General features: G+C 45.8%; 1 protein-coding gene across 1 annotated transcript in view; it reads right to left on the bottom strand.

Annotated features, from left to right (window-relative positions):
* Positions 1 to 6,514: 6,514 nt before the first annotated feature.
* The window catches only part of ARHGEF26 (Rho guanine nucleotide exchange factor 26), a 113,905-nt gene continuing 101,769 nt past the window's right edge, over positions 6,515 to 18,650 (bottom strand). The window contains exons 12-14 of the mRNA XM_008142209.3: positions 11,249 to 11,316; positions 9,619 to 9,723; positions 6,515 to 8,889 (exon numbers count right to left, since the gene is read on the bottom strand). Coding sequence (XP_008140431.2) covers positions 8,747 to 8,889; positions 9,619 to 9,723; positions 11,249 to 11,316 — 316 coding nt within the window. The 3' untranslated portion in view covers positions 6,515 to 8,746. The remainder of the gene's footprint in view (positions 8,890 to 9,618; positions 9,724 to 11,248; positions 11,317 to 18,650) is intronic.

Genomic DNA, 18,650 nt, shown 5'->3' with positions numbered 1-18,650 from the left:
TTCTTGTGTCAGATGGTGTGTTTAAAGGAAAGTGCAAACCAATTTCCAAAGTGGGTGTACCATTTTACACACCCACCAGTAATGTGTGATGGTCCCAGTGTCTCAAATCCTTGCCAGGTACTGTTATTTTTAGTTGTAATTTGTTGTTGCTTTGGTTATTTTAGCTTTTAGTGGATGTGGATCCATAGCTCATTGGGGTTTATTTTGTATTTCTTATAATGATCAGTGATGAGCATATTTCACATGCTTATTTGCTGTCTTCCTTTGTGTTTTGATTTTCCACCTCATGTTAAGTAATTGGGGCTTTAGGGATATGTCTGACTTTAGGGAGGAGGATTCTTGATGAATTTTAGAGATGCAGAAAATTATTAAATTCATTGACACTGAAAATGGCAAAATGTGCCACTCTTCGCTTGGTTGGTATGATGCAAAGAGGTCAGCCAGTGTTAGGTGCCAGAAGAGAATAGCATGAGTGTCAGGTAACGAATGTCAAGTGGTTGCATAGCAACTGGGAGGTAAAGAATAGGGCCTGAGACAAAGCATTTCTTGATGTGGGTAAAGAATGCATGGGAGCTAAGGAAGACGGCTGAGGTAGAACTTGGCAGAGAATCCCATCAGTCCTGCTGAGTGAGCTAGGGGAGCTGTTTTAAATTGTGATTACCTTTTTCCTAGTTCTTAATTTTGATTCATGTCTTCATGGCCCACTGTGAATTTTCAAGTAATTTTTTTTTTCAAGAAGACAGTGACATATTTCTGAGTCCTTGCAGAATATATGATGTTACCTTCACATAATGAAGGCAACTTGGGGAATAAAACTCGTGTTAGCAAAGCTTTCATTTGATGACATAGTGATTCCTCTTTTTCTAGGCCTCTCAGGTATATACCTTTTAGGTATTTTAATGCTTCCATTCACCCCATTCTCTTTTTAAAAAAAATATATTTTTATTGATTTCAGAGAGAGGAAGAGAGAGATAGCGATGGAAACATCAATGATGAGCCAGAATCATTGACCGGCTGCCTCCCCCACACCCCTTACTGGAGATCGAGCCCACAACCCCATCATGTGCCCCTGACCGGAATCGAACCCAAGACCCTTCAGTCCACAGGCCGATGCTCTATCCCCTGAGCCAAACTAGCTAGGGCCACCCCATTCTCTTTTAACAGCTATTTATCTTGTTAAATTACTTGGTTCTTTTCCATTGTTACTGGAAAACAACTTTTGATTTGAAGACAAAGAAACATTTTTGTAGGTTCTGGAATAAGAATATAAATAAAAGCCAACATACCACAAGTCTTGGATGAAGTATGTTCTATCCTCCTAACTTGACAAATATATATTCATAGTGAAAAAGTAAGAAATGGCATATAAAACTGATTTTTTTCTACAACTGAAGGTCAGCTAAATATCAAAGATGATTTCTAGCCTTAGTTTGATGAGAGTTTTCCCAACTATTTCAACCTTTTCCAAATATTTTTACATCATCTGATATAGCCATGGTTTTGCTTTGTTTTTTCATCTTGGTGGATTGCATTGATTGATTTTCAAATATTGAACCAGTCCTACATTCCTAGAATAAACCCCACTTGCGATGTGTAATATTTTAAGCCTAGTGGCCTGGTGCACAAATTTCGTGCATGGGAGGGGGCTTGCTCAACCCAGCCTGCACCCTCTCCAATTGGACATCCCTCTCGCAATCTGGGACCACTGGCTCCTAACCACTTACCTGCCTGCCTGCCTGCCTGATCGCCCCTAACTGCCTCTGCCTGGGACCACTGGCTCCTAACCACTTACCTGCCTGCCTCTGCCTGCCTGATTGCCCCTAACCCCTCTGCCTGCCTGCCTGATCACCCCTAACTGCCCTCCCCTGCCGGCCTGATCACCCCTAACTGCCTCTGCCTGCCTGATCGCCCCCAACTGCCCTCCCCTGCCAGCCTGATCTCACCCCCAACTTCCCTCCCCTGCTGACCTGATCTCGCCCCCAAATGCCCTCCCCTGCTGGCCTGATCTTGCCCCCAATTGCCTGCCCCTGCTGGCCTGATTGCCCCTAACGGCCTCTGCCTCGGCCCGCACCACCATGGCTTTGTCCAGAAGGAAGTAGGACGTCCGGAAGATGGCCGGTCGACCTGGTCTAATTAGCATATTACCCTTTTAGTAGTATAAATATAGACTATATAGGAAAAGATTGCTTAAATGGGGGGAGGGTAGCCTTTTTCATCAGGAGGAGATGCTCTTGGCAGACAAAAATACATAATCTCTATATCTGGACTGATAGCCAGCCATATGCACTATACTGCCAAACCGGTCATTAAAAAATTGAACCGCTTTCTTACACCTTACACCAAACAGCTGTTGCCCTTAAAACCCCTCCTCAGCTCCCACCTTAGGTTCTGCCTTCACAGTTCATCCAGGTTTGGTTCTGACTGGCCGGTTTCTATGCCAGTCAGTGTCTCCAGGCCTATCAACGGGCCTGATCAGAGAGGTGGGGCTGATCAGCAGCCCCAGTGGAGGCCTGAGAGAGAGAGGCACGGCTGCTGGCCAGGCCCAGAGTGAAAGAAAGAGGCAAGGGCTGATCAATAGCTTCCATGGAGGCTACAGATCAGACCCTGCTTCTCTCTCCAGGCCTCTCTTTGGGCCTGATCTGCAGCCCCCTCAGCAGTCAGTGCTGGGTTGGGGCGCCCACAGCGCCTGCAGTCAGTGCTGGGTCACCATGGCAACCTAGCACGGACTTCCGGTCAGTCAAGCCTTCGATCATTTTGGATGTTACGGACCCTGGGTTTTTATATATCAGGATTTTTGCTGCTCTGTGCATGAGGGATACCAGTCCATAGTTTCTGGAAGAGATTGTATAGAATTGTTGATAATTATTTAAATGTTTGGAAGACTTCAGTGAAACCATGTGCACCTGGATATTTCTTTTTCAGAAGTTTTAAAATTAAGAATTCAATTTATTAATTTTTAAGAATTCAATGTATTTAGTTACAGGACTAGACTTTTGGCAGTTTGTGGTTTTCAATGAATTGGCCCATTTTTATCTAAGTTGTTGAATTGTCAAGTGGTTTAAATATCCAAGCTTTGGTCATTATGAATGAAACTGCTATAAACATTTGTGTGCAGATTTTTGTGTGGACATAGTTTTAAACTCATTTGAGTTGATACCAAGGATTGTGATTGCTGCATATGGTTTAGTTTAATAAGAAACTGTCAAACTCGTCCCAGTGGCCTTTGCACACCCACCAGCAGTGAATGTGAGTTTCTGTTGCTCCACCTTCTCAGCAGTATTTGGTATTGTCAAGGTTATGGATTTTAGCCATTCTAATCAGTGCATCATGATAATCTCATCTTAATGTGCAATTTCTTAATGTTGTATGATCTTAAGCATCTTTCCAGATGCTTATTTTCCATAGGTAGATATTGTGGGAGTTTTCCAGAACTTTGCCCATTTTTAAATTGGGTTGTTTTCTAATTGTTGTGTTTTAAGAGTTCTTGGTATGTTTTACATGCCAATTCTTTATCAGATGTTTTGCTAGTTTTCTTCATACTCTGGATTGTCATTTTTTTGTCTTTTAATGAAGTTCAACTTACCAAGTTTTTCTTTCATTGATCATGCTTTTAGTGTGGTATTTAAAAAGTCGTGTCCAAACCCAAGATCACCTCGATTTCCCCCTATATTTTCTTCTAGGAGTTTTATAGTTTTTCATTTATTCCAAATAAATGAATATTTCTTAATTTTACTTTTGTTATTGATTTCTAACCTAATTATGTTATCAGAGGACTCACTTTGTCCTAACTTCAATCCTTCAATTAAATTTTAAAATTTGGTAAAACTTGTTTTCTCACTCAGGAAATGTAAATATTCTGTGTGCCTGAAAAAAATGTTTATGCTGAAATTGCTGTAAAGTCTTATTTATTATGCCTATTATTTTATAGTCATTCGTATCTACTTGATTTTTATCTACTTCTGCATTGTTATATCTTTTTTTTTCCCTGTCAATTGAGAAAGGTATGTTAAAGTCTCATGCTATGATTTTAGATTTCTTCTATTTCTGCCAATTTTTGCTTTATATAGAGATCATGTGATTGGGATAATATATATTTAGAATTGTTATATCCTTCTGGTTAAATGGAACTTTCATCATTATGTAGACCAGTGATGGGCAACATTTTGAGCTTGGTGTGTCAAACTTTGCCAAAAAACTGAGCATAACTCGGGTAGTGTGTCACTTTGAGGAAAAAAACTAACTCCAAGACTCTAGTCGCAAATGTTTCATCCTCAGGAGCAGCAAATGTTTCATCCTCGGCATGCAGCCGCGTGTCATCAGAAATGGCTACGCGTGTCAGTGCTGACACGTGTGTCATAGGTTCGCCATCACTGATGTAGACTCACTATCCCTAGATAACGTTTATCTTAAAGACGGTTTGATCTAGTATTGACATAGCTACATGTAGTGGATGTTGTGATGTCCTGCCCAGATGCACTTATTCCTTTAGCTGCTGGAAGTGCTATCAAGATGACAGCCTTCACCCTCTGCAGGAATTGTAGGGAGTCCTCTCAGCTAGGGCCACTTCCTCTTTCTGGGGACAGTTCACACCATATGGGTGGTCAAAACAGGGTTATAAAGGTGCAGTCCTTGCTAAGTGCCCTCTCCCCTCTCCTCTGGAGTCGTTATATATACTTGCATTCCACATGTCTCTTCACTCCATGCATCCATGTAGGTTCCTTCTAGCCTCTCTTCCAGTTCACCAATATCTCTTTTAACAATCGAATCCTATGTAAAAACCCAGTTACACAATTTCTAGCTGTTGTTGTTTTTCCTGTCACTTCTTGAAGTTGTTAGTTCTGTATTGCATTTTAAAGTTTGGCTTTATCTCCATGAGCATAGCTATTAAAATTATTTTATAGTCTCCAATGACTTAAATATCTAGAATCCCTATGAGTATCAGTTTTTTTCTGTATCATGATGCTGGGTCTCAGATTTATTTTTTTCTGAACCTTTCATTTGCGAATTTGTTTTTGGAAATACTTGAGAAATAAGATGATGCTAGCTTCCTCTAGAGTAGGTTTTGTTTCCTTCTGTCAGGATCTTAGTATTCTAGAAGCCCAAAGAGGGAGGCTGCAGGTCCTCAAGATTCATATTCTCACTCCAGAGGAAGCCCTTTGAAGACCCAATCCGCAACATGGGAGATTATGGCAGGCACTATGGCCAGCGTCATTCACTGCAAGTCCGCCAAGTAACTCCACCTCTGTTGCTTTCCAAAGTCCAGCGAATATAGCAGTAATTTGGAATGGAGGCTGGAACAGAGCGGGAGGCATCCCCAGAGATGGTACTCCTCTCTCTTTTCCTTCACTAGCTTGTGTGGAAATCTAACAAAGGTTCCTTTGATTGGTGTATCCTATCACATGGCTGTATTTTAGCTACACGCAATAACTGGGAAACTAACTTAGCATTTTAAGGATTTAGAACGGGTGTTGGAGGCAGAAATCTAAGATGACTCCTGATCTCTGCTTCCTTGGTTGTGTCTGTGATTATGTTGCACTGAATGGCAAAGGAATCTTGCATATTTAATTAAGATGCCAAACCAGTTGCTTTTGAGTTAATCATAAGGGAGGTCATTCTGTGGGTCTAATATAATTATAGGAGTTCTTTAAAAGCAGAGTTCTTTTCCCCTGCTGGTAGCATATTATGTAGGAAGTCAGAGGGATCCCAAGTGTGAGGATTCAACATGCCACTGCTGCCTTAAGAATGGGAGAAGCCACATGGCAAGGAGTGTGGACAGCCAGTGGAAGCTGTGAGCATTCTCCCCCTCACCCGGCACCGGGGCAGCCATAACGGAAACAGGGACCTCAGTCCGACTGTCACAAGGAACTGAAGGTGTGAATGACAGGTATGAGCTTGAAAGAAGACACCTTAGCTCCCTCCAGCTGAGAAATCAGCCAGCCAACACTCTGACTTCAGTCTGTGATGCTCTAAGCAGAGAACCCCACCAGGCCATCCTGGACTTCTGACTACAGAACTATGAGATAGCCCTGGCCGGTGTGGCTCGGTTAAGCATCGTCCCATGCACTGAGAGGCTGCCGGTTCGATTCCCAGTCTGGGCACATGCCTGGGTTGCAGGCTAGATTCTCAGTACAGGGCATGTAGGAGGCAGCCAATAGATGTTTCTCTCTCATCAATGTTTCTCTCTCCCTTCCTCTCTCTAAAAATTGAAAACATTCTTAAAAACTGTGGGATAAAAAATGAGTGTTGTCTTATAGAAATCTGTCACAGAGCAAAAAAAAAAAAAATAATAATAATAAAACAACTAATTATAGAATAACTTTCTTTGCCTTCCACCAGATTCACAAGGTGGTGAAATTTCACAAGCAGAAAGGTTTAGATACTGGGTGGCTAAAATGAGTAAGATACACTCCAGGGGTCAACAGCAGTTAGGGGACTGTGAACTATTTAATAGAAGCTAGTCAGTCATGCAGTTTTGTGGAAACCATGAGAAGAAACAGCATGATCCAGCTCTTAAAAATGCCCCAGCCTTCTGGGGCAGCTGATGCCAACACGTACCCAAGGACACACCTGTTCCCTCCAATGTCAGCTGCCGAAATCTTTTTCGTAGAACTCAGATTTGGCCAAGAATTCAGCAAACTATTTACTTAAATGAAGATACAGTACATTAAATCACATCAGGACAAATGAACACGTATATACAAAATCTTTATAAATTCACGTTTCGCCAAAAGTGTACAAGCAGTCTCCATTCATTGGGACAAAAATGAATACTTTTGTTCTCCACAGGTCGCTGAATGAAATTGTGCAATTCAGAGAAGCTATTCTAGAACCTGAACTAGGTTGGAAAACAGCACTGTGTCACGTAAAAACGACACACGTGGTGAATGTGTTAAATACCTGCTGTACAACACTTTATACCTAACAACAGTATTAGCCTGCTTGCTAAAGAGGGCTCTGATTTATACGATGCACTCATTTCCAAAACTGTTTGACATCTCTACTTATAAATTAATTCACAGGACTCGTGTAGTTGCTTTTTAAGTGTCTGGGTATTAGCAAAAGTAACACAAAATGATCCCTGTGCAAGCAACAAATTTACCTTCCTTCCTAAATGAAAACATCAGGTTAGGTTAGATTACAACTTGTTCCCGTCTCCTCCAAAACAATCTTTGACATTAACGAGGAAGGAGACAGATTTTTTTTATCAGTCCCCAACATCTCTTGCTGTGGCCTCCTGCTGTGACTTCCTGACCGCAAGGAACTCAGGGCCTGGCATGTGTTTTATTCCCTGAAATGTATGCAGAGGGAAAGGGGAGTCATTGGGGGTGTGGGGGAGGGGGGGGGGGGGGGGGGTGGCAAGAAGGCCCAGGGTGCTCCTCCCTGGCTCATGGCTGAGATGGCAGGACTTAAGGCACGTGAGCCAAGTATACTTATCTCCCGCACTAGGCTTCTCAACTTACTGCCAATTGGGGTAACTGGTTGGCAGACAGCAGCTGGGCATGTCACTCAGAGTCTATCTGAGGCCTTCCATCATGCATCCTTGGCCAGGTTTTACCCGTTGGTGGAAGAGAATGGAGCAGAGAGCGAACATAGCTGAGGGTAAAGATCAGCTCTCCCCTCTCAATCTTCCAAACTTCACGCCCTGTGTCTGAAACACACTTTTAAAATGACTGTTCTCTCTCCTCGCACGAGTGGAAGAAATAAAGTTCTGCAGACACCTGCGGGAAAGAGAGGCTCCAGTCTCAGCCAGGGAGGCCTCCAGCGCAGAGAAAATGGGTTCCCCCATGAAAGGCAAAATGTTGGGTTTCAGGTCAGTACCATGCTGGTTTCTCCATACCTCTGAAGGCCGAATCCGGTCTTCCTGGGCAGTGTTAAAGTGTTTCAGCCCATTTCCCATTTGGAAACGAGTGGGAAGAGAAACAGTCAAAAACCTCGCATTACTGAAGGCGAAGCAGCCTCATGTCTGTGTGTCAGCTCAGCTGGGATTACTTTTTAAAGCAGGAGCCCTGTCCTAGATTTAAGATTTTCTCACATATGTGAACCACCTACATTTTATGCTGTTAACGTAGCTTAGTGTTATTAGGCTATACTTGTCTTAGATGGGTAAGATGGATATTAAAAAAAAAAAAAAAAAAAGTAAGGCCTCCTTACTTCCCTGCTAACCAGGAGAGAGGTGGCAACAATTCAAGTGTCAATTTCCCTTGCCCGGGAAGAGGTTTAAAAAAAAAACTTTGCTCACCTTCAGAACTCTTGTCAGTTTCTTTCGAAATCCACATAGCATTCTAGTCAGAGCCGGAAACATATATACAAAACTGAGCACTCCTTCAAGACAGAAACTCTTGCCTAATGCTGGGAAAGTCACCTAAAGGAGATGCTTACACAGGGAGAGCCCACTCTTGGCTAAGTGAGGCTAGAGAATCAGGATACAGCATTGTATGTACATGTTTTATCGCCAGGCACGGTGCGGCTAGGAGGAGCCGAGGCCCTGGGTCCGCATGGGGACTGCTCGCTCAGGTACTCTGCTTACCTAGAGGTTTGCAACAGGATCGTTGTGCACATAACACCCAGCTTTGCGAACTAGCCTTTCTCCCGAGAGAGCAAGACCACCAGGCAAGCTTAAAGGCAAATGTTTCCCTCCTTTCCATCGAGTCGGCTGTGTGAAAACTCAGAACAACGCCAGCCCAGAACCATCCCACCCACCACGATGCAGTGCAAATCTTGCAGTCGCAAAAGGCCACCAGAGAGGCTACACGTTGGTCTCCAGTCCTAGCAAACGTCCCATTCGCTCCACGTTCTTATCGATGGTGGCTTGACACGTTATCTCCTTGGCACACTCCATAGGAAACCAGCCCCTTTCTCCATCTCGCAGCCTCTCCCCTTCATACCAGCCTGCAGAGAAGAAACAGAGTCCTCATGAAGCAACGCGTGTCTGGATGTATTTCCACTGTGCTCGGCTCCCAACAAGGAAGGATGTTGGGTACCACAGATGACGGAAGGTGGAGAGGGAGGTGGGACAGAGGGGATGGCTTCAAGGAGGATGGATGACATGATCAGAGGCGCCAAAGTGAGCAGCGGAGTCAGTTATGTGAGTTTGGGCTGAGCTGGGGAAGAGGGCGCTTTGGGTTGGGGCAGCAGGGAAAAACGATTGTCCGGAGATGAGAGCTAGGTGACTGGGAAGGAAGGAAAACTTTTCATAGTTCCTTTCGAATAACAAACCACGGGACTGCATCCCTTTTCAAAAACATGTAAGAGGCAGAAAGTGTAGAAAGAGGAGAGGCTGGTGCACAGGAGAAAACAAAAGGGATAGCCCCAACCAGTTTGGCTCAGTGGATAGAGCGTCGGCTGGGGACACAAGGGTTGTCCCAGGTTCGATTCTGGTCAAGGGCATGTGCCTGGGTTGTGGGCTCAGTCCAACGTGCAGGAGGCAACCAATCAATGATTCCCTCTCATCATTGATGTTTCTATCTCTCTCTTCATCTCATTTCCTCTCTGAAATCAATAAAAATATATTTAAAAAAAAAAAGAAAACAAAGGGATATGGAAAATGCGCCTGAATAACGAAAAGCAGACTCCCAGGTTCCTCACCCCCTGAACGCCCGTAAGGACACTTGCACTCACCGTCGCTGACACGTTGATAAATGAGGACCACGTCGGCCACCTGCAGGGAGAGCTCGTCTGGCTGCTTGGCGGTAAACGATCTAATGATCTCTACCTGGGTCAGTGCTAGGGAGGAAAGGGAACATCCTGAGCTGCCGGCAGCAGAGGGAGAACAGAACAGGTACAGATCAATGGTGCTCTCAGTCTTTCTGTGCGGCTCAGGGCCGGCGCTGATGGAAACAAGTTAGGCTTCTATGAAGAAGCAGGAAGTCTTTCCCAAGAGCTCTCATAGTGGGCTAAGAGCTTTGTAACTTCAGAAGCTCAGGGTCCAGAGAGGCCTTTGATGACGTATGAATCCCCTCCAGAGCAGCCTCGATAAGGAGCCATTAGTCACGTCACATAATGGGGCAGAAAACAGCCACATGCACTGGGGAAACTGAGATAAGACAGGTTAGGTAACGTGCCAAGGACATGCAACTGATGATGAAATCCACAACACCCCCGGTCGTCCAGGCTCGCATCCAAGGTGCTTTCCCCATCAGTAGCAGCACATGGAAGCTGCCAAAGAGGTTTAGAAATAAAAAGATCTCCAACCAAAAGTTAGAGAACATTTTGAGTTTCCCCATTATGCTAAATTGTAATAAAGCCATTAGCTTCAGTGACTTGGTACTGACGGACGAGACTTCTTAAGTTTTTTTAATACAGAACTTGATTCTATGAACTTCTATTCCAAGCCATCACTTTAGCTTTGGCTCTACGCTTAAAGCTATGACTTCTGAGTGTTCCCGGACAAACAGTTTTGTTGCCCTTTATTCTCTGGGTTTGACCTTCCAGCTAGAACCATCCAGGGAAGCATAATGTCAGCGTGAGGGCGCTAATACACCACCCTGGACCGCACCAGTTCCTGGTTCTCTAGGATAATGAACTATTATCACTTCAATTTTTTTTTTTAAAAAAAAAAGGTAAAAAGGAATGGTAAAGCCATTTTCTTTAAGGTTAAAAATACATTTCAGCTTAGATTGAGACAGTCAGTATGGCTTAACCTTTTGCACTCGGATGTCGAGTGTGACGGTTATTGAATGTATCAATAATTTGAAATATAAAAAAAATCCAAATAAATAAGTTTGTATGAAAAGAAACTCCAGTTTTTTTATTCTACTGCCGTGCTTTGTAAAATCTGGGGTATTTAAAAAATTAAATCCCGAGTAGAATAAAGGAATCGAGAAAAAAGCAAGCGAGTGCAATGGGATACACATGCAGCCAATGGCCCTAAACCACAGCTGAAAATGGAAGAGCTTTACCTTTACAAGTCCAAGCAGGGCTTTCAATGGATATGATTTAATTCCATCTTTCCAATAACCCGGTGCTGTGCTAGTATATATACATATCATGATGCCCCCGACTGCAGAAGGTCAAAGTGGCTCGGGGTGGATGTGCCACAACGTACCGCGTTTACACAACAAAGAACAACTGCACCTTGGATGTGAGTTCGGAGTCCTGGCCTTCCAAAGCAGGGATCTCCTAGCTCTGATGTAGGACAGGTAGCAGGAAGGAAAGAAACCTGGGGGATCATGAATACCCCAGCGTCCAGCAGGGGGCAGAGCCCCTCCACGGTCCGCCTTGCAGCACAGACAGCCCAGGAGTTACTTACAGGTTCGGTCAGGAGGCTGCTTCCCGCTGCTGTGTCCCAGGGCAGTGATCCAGCGGGCTCGCTCACTCCTAAACACACAGGGCAGAGCCAGCTGAGAGACGCAAGGTGTTTACAGAGAATGAAGTATGTCCTAGAATGCAAAGCCACTTCCCAAACAGGGGAGAGATGACCGAGAGAGGTAGGGGGCTGACCTTCACAACCAAGGTAAGAGGTTTTAAATGGTCATCTGGGACACTTAAACCATTCGGAATGAATGTGGCTAGCTGTGGTGAAGTGGAACTTCTCACTTGACAGTTTGATCTTTAATAAAGAGCTGATTACACTTACACATTGCAATCACAAAAAGATGTTCAGTAACTCATAACCTGAATTAAACATTTCAAAAAAGTAAATTTCCTTAAAAAAAGAAAAAAATCCCACTAAGGCAGTCTCCCTCCATGCCCTCCTCTTCCTCCCCCATACCCCCCCCCACCCCCGCCCCATAATCAAACCATTTCGGAAAAGATGAGAAACTTGATTTATTTAAAGCTACTTTGTTCCCCCTTCAACTAGTATTGCCAAATATGAGCTTTATTGAAACAGAAATTTTTTATCTGTTTAAGACTGTGCTCAAATGCTTATTAATACGGCTTTAATGAGTACAGCCAAAACTAATCCAAGGCAAAAAACAACCAAGACTTTTTCTACAACAGCAAGCTATATTTACATGAAACAAAGATAATTATTTAATGAAAGGATCAAAAGTTTCATATAAGCAAGCACTACTCCATAATACAGTTATGGCCTGGAAAAGCCAAATATCGGGATTGCAATGAAATGAACCACACACCCATACACACTTTGAAATCTCTTAAGAAGCATTTATTAAGTCCACACGACGTGGCAGACACAGCACTCGACATCCATCCATTATATCATACAGTCCCTCCCAAAGGCCGGTGAGAAAGACGCAAATACTAAGTTCTAACATCCGAGATTCCAACCAAGGTCAATTTCTACTAGGGCCACTCTACCTTCTTACCTTCTTCATGGCCAGTACTTGAAAAACAATTTTTCCCTTCCCATCATAGCTTGCACCTAAAAGATGCTTCTTTCTCACTAACACCCCATGTTTTTTTAAAATATAATTTTATTGATTTCAGAGAGGAAGGGAGAGGGAGAGAGAGAAACATCCATGATGAGAATCACTGATCGGCTGCCTCCTGCACGCCCACTCCTGGGGATGGAGCCTGCAACCCGGGCATGTGCCCTAACTGGGAATCGAACCATGACCTCCTGGTTCATAGGTCAATGCTCAACCACTGAGCCACACTGGCCGGGCTCTGCCACCCCTTCTTCACCCCCATGTGTATCCACCCTCCACCCAGACAGAGCAGCCGTTGTCCAGTGCTAGGACGCGGCATGCTGCTCCACACCTTTCCCACTGGCTCTTTTCACTCTCACACACAACCTTCCTGCCGTTTAATCGAGCTAGACCCCTCATAATCGCTACGTAAAAATTTTAAATTGAGGAACGTACATAAAACACTGCGCTGATCTTACGTGTAAATAGCTCTGTGAGTTCCCTTAGGTTCACACACGTACACATGCTACCAGGTCAGGAGACACGTGCCAGATTTCCTTTTATCCCCTTTCCAAGCAATCACCTCCCGGAAATGTAACCACTGTTCTGGCTTCCACCAACATGCCTATCCTGTTCTGTATGAAAATGGAATCCCCTGCTGTGTCCACTTTTGTATCTGACTTCTTTTGTTCCACACCCCCACTCCACACTGAAAACACAGCCTCACCTCCTGCAGGCGGCTTCCTCTGATGCGTGCACCCATACTTCGTCCCCATCCCAGTCTGACCGTCCTGTTCCCACACACCCCTCTGCACACTCCTGGTCCTCACGAAAGCAGGCATCGTATCTCTACGGCTCACTGCCTGGCACACGGCAGGGCCTCAGCAAACACCTGCTGACCTATGAAATCATGTATCATCTCACACGGATCCCCCAACATTTACTGACTTGCCTGTTTCTCTCACCAGGCCACACACTCCAGGAGGGTAGGAACTGGGCCTGGTTCTAAACAGTCTTACTTCCGTGACAGGTACAGGACTTTCTGCATTTTGCAAGTACCATCTAATCTAGTCTTATCAAAAATCTTGGAAGAAAATACTGGCATGATTATTTCCATGTTCCCAGAGGACAAAGCTGAAGTTTGGAGTGTGAAGTGCCTGCTCACAGTAAAACAGCCAAGAAGCGGTCAGGCCCGCGTGGCTCAGTGGTTGAGCGTCGACCTATGAACCAGGAGGTCACAGTTCAATTCCTGGTCTTGGGCACGTGCCCGGGTTGCGGGCTCGAACCCCAGTGGGGGGCGTGCAGGAGGCAGCCGATCAATGATTCTGTCCATTATTGATGTTTCTAGCTCCCTCTCCCTTCCTATCTGAAATCAATAAAAATATATTAACAAAACACACAACCCCCCCCTCAAAAAAAAAATCCCAATTCAAGCAGTGCAGTCAGAAGGTAAAGCCAGGTGGTCTGGGGTCCACGAGCTGGGGTTCCCTAGTGGGGGCTCACAGCATAACGAGAGAAGGCGGGAAGCGTGGACACCGCAGTGTGCGGAAAGACAGACTTCTTTAGAAGAGGAGGAGGAGACTGGGCTCTGCCGGCTGGGGTGTCAGGAGTAACATACACAATGTAAACAGCACTCACCATGCTGCCGGGCTTTTAAAAACATTCAAAGGGCTTCAGGATGGCTTTATCAGGGACACGAGAGCTTCCTTTCCTTTAAAATAACCCCAAGCAAACCCTTCAATCTGTGATATCATCTCTTTGTGGGGTACGATCTACTTCTTTATTTATTTTTTACTCGGGCTCAACTGGAATTTGCAAAGTACAAAGGAAACTGAAAACCAAGTATCTTACGGGTGGGAGGGCTGCTCACCAAGAGAAGCCTAAAATGACCCATCTGCGTTCTCTCTATGCCACATCCACAAGCCAGCCCCCTCGGTGGCTCGCCGCGGGCCCGCGCCACGGCCCCTGCTGCTGGCGGCAGCCTCCACGTCAGGTTTCCCTGGCACGGCACTGCCCTGGCAGCGAGTGGCCGCTTTCAGCCGGGCCTCCCCCTGCAGCCAGTTTCCAGAGGCCCAGATGAAACCCTTCCCTCCTGTGGCACGCTGCCTGGATGCTAATGCCCCGCGCAGACACGGCGGCCCCTCGCAGGGACTCCGGAGGACAGAACAAGACACTCCTTGTTGCCCTGGCTGAAAGGGGCCCCTTCTTGAAATGGCTTCAATGGAATAGATGCTGTCAGAACCTCACGACTTCCCCTAGGGCCTCCAGGAGCCCTGCCAAGGAGCACCCCCCCGCCCCGTCCCCCCCTCCCTCCGCCCACTGCCGTCAGCTAGCAGAGAGCACAGTTCTCCTCTCACACAGGGAGGAGGCGCTCCATAAAGGACGGGAGTCTAAGAACAAGACAAACCAGGCCCAGACATACCCATGATGAAATGTAGATATCAAGTCCGGGGCTCACTCCAGACAGCTCTTTTCTCGGGGGACAATATGAACCAATCAACACGAAGTCACAGGGCCCCCCACGCCCAGTTCCTAGACGTGTCCCTTGGCCCAAACAAAGTGCGAGAATAAACAGGGCTGCCCTCATGGGGACCTGGGCGTGTCCACCTCTAAGGCTCTCCGACCACTGCTTTCTCCCACATTCACTGAGCGCCGGCCTGGGCCAGGGCCTGGGCCAGGCCGAGGCTGCCAAGCGACTAAACGGGCTCTGCTGCTCTTCACAGGCCTCAGCGTGGAGCAGACGGAGCAGAGAACCAACCCAACGCAGAGCCATGGGCCTGGGCAGAGCGCTTTGCACAACACACGTGGCCCAGAGACGGGGAGAGGATCGAGCTGAGAAGAGACGCCTTTAACATGAACATCTGTCCATGCCATCCTTTCAAAACCCCCGCGATCCCCTGCGCGGGAGTTTGCTGTGGCAGCACCTCGTCCTGCCTCGCACGCACAGCATTCACTAAAAACACAGTCGATCGAAAGTTAATTGCACACGGTTCGAAGATACAGCAGAGCTGGACTTTCCTTGAAAGCCAGGCATCGGCTAGAAAAGACAGATAAACACTGAGAAAGTGCAGAGGCGGCTTCGAAACGAAGAGGCAAGGCTTCAGGATGAGGCTGAACGGAATGGAATGCCCACCAAGGGCCTGACCCCCGGCCTGGTCCTCCGGACCTTTCCATAGAGGCTAAGAGACCCCGGCTGCTCCTCACCTTCCTTTCATCCTTCTCACAGTGGCATCTGACCAGATACCTTTGGGGTTCCTTCTCACAGCCTAGACATTGACCTGCGGTGCCTTTTGAAATTCGTCTCTACCCACAGCCTTTGGTTAAAAGTCCTCCAAGCATGCGTAACGAGTAAGACAGTGGAGAGGCTGGATTTGTTCACTCTGACACGCAATTCAACGAGCTGTGTTCCAGAGTGTTCCATGAAAGAAAACTCACAGGGTAAGAAGGAAAATGCCGTCACGATACTGTGTCACCAAGCCAATGGAGCTGGACTCCAGCCGGAGCAAGATCATTCCCCTGGCCCCGTGGTCGGCAAACCGCGGCTCACGAGCCACATGCGGCTCTTTGGCCTCTTGAGTGTGGCTCTTCCACAAAATACCGCGGCCTGGGCGAGTCTATTTTGAAGAAGTGGCATTAGAAGAAGTTTACGTTTAAAAAATTGGGCTCTCAAAAGAAATTTCAGTCGTCGTACTGTTGGTATTTGGCTCTGCTGACTAAGGAGTTTGCCGACCACTGCCCTAGCCCAGTAAGGGTGCTAAAATTTAGGCTTTGTGACATGCACTAAAGTGTAATTATTTCTTGTCATATCTAATAGCTCATGAGACCTCGTCTAGTCCAGAATCCTGGAGTTCACCCGCGGTGGGTCAGTTGTTTCCTGGATAACGAAAGATCCGTACTATCACCTGCCCTCCTCCTTCAGTGGGGTCAGTAATGAGGATCACAAACGATAATGAATTTTGCCGGACTCTGTACAAGTAAAAGATCATTACTGGACAGGGATTCAAGATTCACCAAGGAGAAAATACTCCGACCTATAATAAATACATATTTTTTCCCATGCCCATTGTCATCTCTATATTGTGGATGTTCCCTGAGGGGTGTGTAAGAGTCTGTCAAACATACTATTTACAATTTTATTCCATACCCTTTACTCCCTGTGGTTAATTAAATCATTAACATGAGCAGGAAGAGCGCCAAAGACTCCCAGCAATCCATGCGCCTTTGTCGGCAGGCCCAGGAGTTGGCTGTCTGCACAGCCGACGGGACCAACCCCATCCATTAGGCTCCCAGTTCTTGCGAGAGAGAAATGCTGGGAAGGATCTTTGATTACCGTGTGAGATGATGATCTCTTCTCGCTAAAAATAATGGGTGAAGAAAGTCTGTGTCCGCCACTGAGTGCCTCCTGGCATCCCATCACTATGTACACTGGACCCAGATGCCATCCAAATTCCACTGCGGACAAAGGATGCCAAGGACGCCACTTGCCACGGCCCCTGGTCTGTGCCAGCAGCAGCTGCCTGGGCTTCATTTGAATGAAGGCGGACAAAGGGGGCTCTCCGGCTCCCACATTCCTCTTGAAAGGCTCAGAGGGAAGAGAGAGGACAGTAGTAAAACATTCTTCCTTTGTCCTTTCATAGAGGGTGAGCTTTTGTGATTTTCACAGACTACTGTCTCATTAACAAGACAACGACCTAAGATCTTTAACAGGCAAACAGATATAGCAGTATACATGGCCTAGATGTACATCCTAAAATTAAGTAAATAAAATAAAGTTTAACCATCTCCTTAATGAGCAAACGTGGTAAAACACGTGGAATATAGAGAAAATTTGCTCCAGCACCAAAAGGAGGACCCGGAACAGAGACTGAGAGAGAGGCGGCATTTCCCTACATGTGGCGACTACTCTGCCTTCCTTTGGATAAAGAAAAGCTAATTATATTCATTGTGGGTCAATTCCAAAAATAATTATTGGGAACTTGCTATGTACAAGGTGAGACAAGGACAAAACCAGAGCTGAGTGTGGAATTTAGTCATAACTCCATGCAGAATTGATTAGAGAGAAGATGGTTAGGTGTTTCAAAAGGTAAGTGGCGTATGGGGTGTCCTAGGAGGAGGGAGTGGAGTGGAAACATGTGGAAAGCTGCAGTAGACTTTAACCTTTTGCACTCGGATGTCGAGTGTGACAGTTATTGAATGTATCAATAATTTGAAATATAAAAAAATCCAAATAAATAAGTTTGTATGAAAAGAAACTCCAGTTTTTTATTCTACTGCCGCGCTTTGTAAAATCTGGGGTATTTAAAAAATTAAATCCCGAGTAGAATAAAGGAATCGAGAAAAAATAAAGCGAGTGCAAAGGGTTAATACAGGAAGGGCTGGCCGGTGATGGATCTGTGCAGACTGGGAGCATCAGAAATGACTCCAAGTCTCCAGACTGGGTAACTGGAAACGGATCAAGACACGTGCATGCTGGGGAAAGCGGTGGGTAGTGGTGATGCCTGGCTTCAGACAGGTTGCATTTCTGAAGGGAAAGCGAAGAGGGATGGTTAGATGTGGACATAAAACTAAAACGAGATTCTTTGAGAAAGAATCTCCAAAAGGGGTTAGCCTCAGTCTGATGGTCAACATTAAATGGCCTTAGAGGTAAAGAGAGAAGAAGACTGACCGGGTGTGATAGCTAGGAAGCCATGGCTAATTTTGGATGGGGCGACCTCAGCAGGGAGGCAGAGGAAGCCATATAGAGAAGATGGTTAAGGGGTAACTCCATATAAAGTACCAAAAACCCAAAGCATCACTGACCCCTCTCTTTCACGCAGTGCCATCCAACTCATAGTATGTCAGTCCTGTTGTCTCTGTCTCCTAAATGTAATATTTCCATCTCCCTTTATATACCGTGGCCGAGGGCACCACCCCGAAGCCCCTTGACCCCTCCAACATGGCCGGAGTTGTTCTCCCCCTAGAAACTTCTACCTCCCCTCCAGTCTTCCAGGGATCCCCCTACCATGGCTTATGAGGCTCTAGATTAGTGCTTCTCAAAATATCTGTGGTGAAGAAATAGTCCTCACCACCCAATCCATTGTGAACCAAGTGTTTTCAGAAATCCAATAAAAAAGAATTACTGTTAAAATAATTACATGCTTTGATTGCTAAAGAAATGTCAAATTACTATACATTTTGAACCCCTATCCTCATGCCAGGTTGGTAATGTTTGGAGATTAAAGCCCACAGAATGCCCTGGAATAGCTCTGCTCCGAAATGCTCTGGCCTGCACCGGCCTCTCGACCACCCACCCGCTCCCCGGTTTATTCTTATCTACCTACATTCACTATGTTCAAGCCA

The sequence above is a fragment of the Eptesicus fuscus genome, chromosome 3 (genome assembly GCF_027574615.1).
Source record: "Eptesicus fuscus isolate TK198812 chromosome 3, DD_ASM_mEF_20220401, whole genome shotgun sequence".
NCBI classification, from domain to species: domain Eukaryota; kingdom Metazoa; phylum Chordata; class Mammalia; order Chiroptera; family Vespertilionidae; genus Eptesicus; species Eptesicus fuscus.
This window is presented reverse-complemented; position numbering and strand designations above follow the sequence as displayed.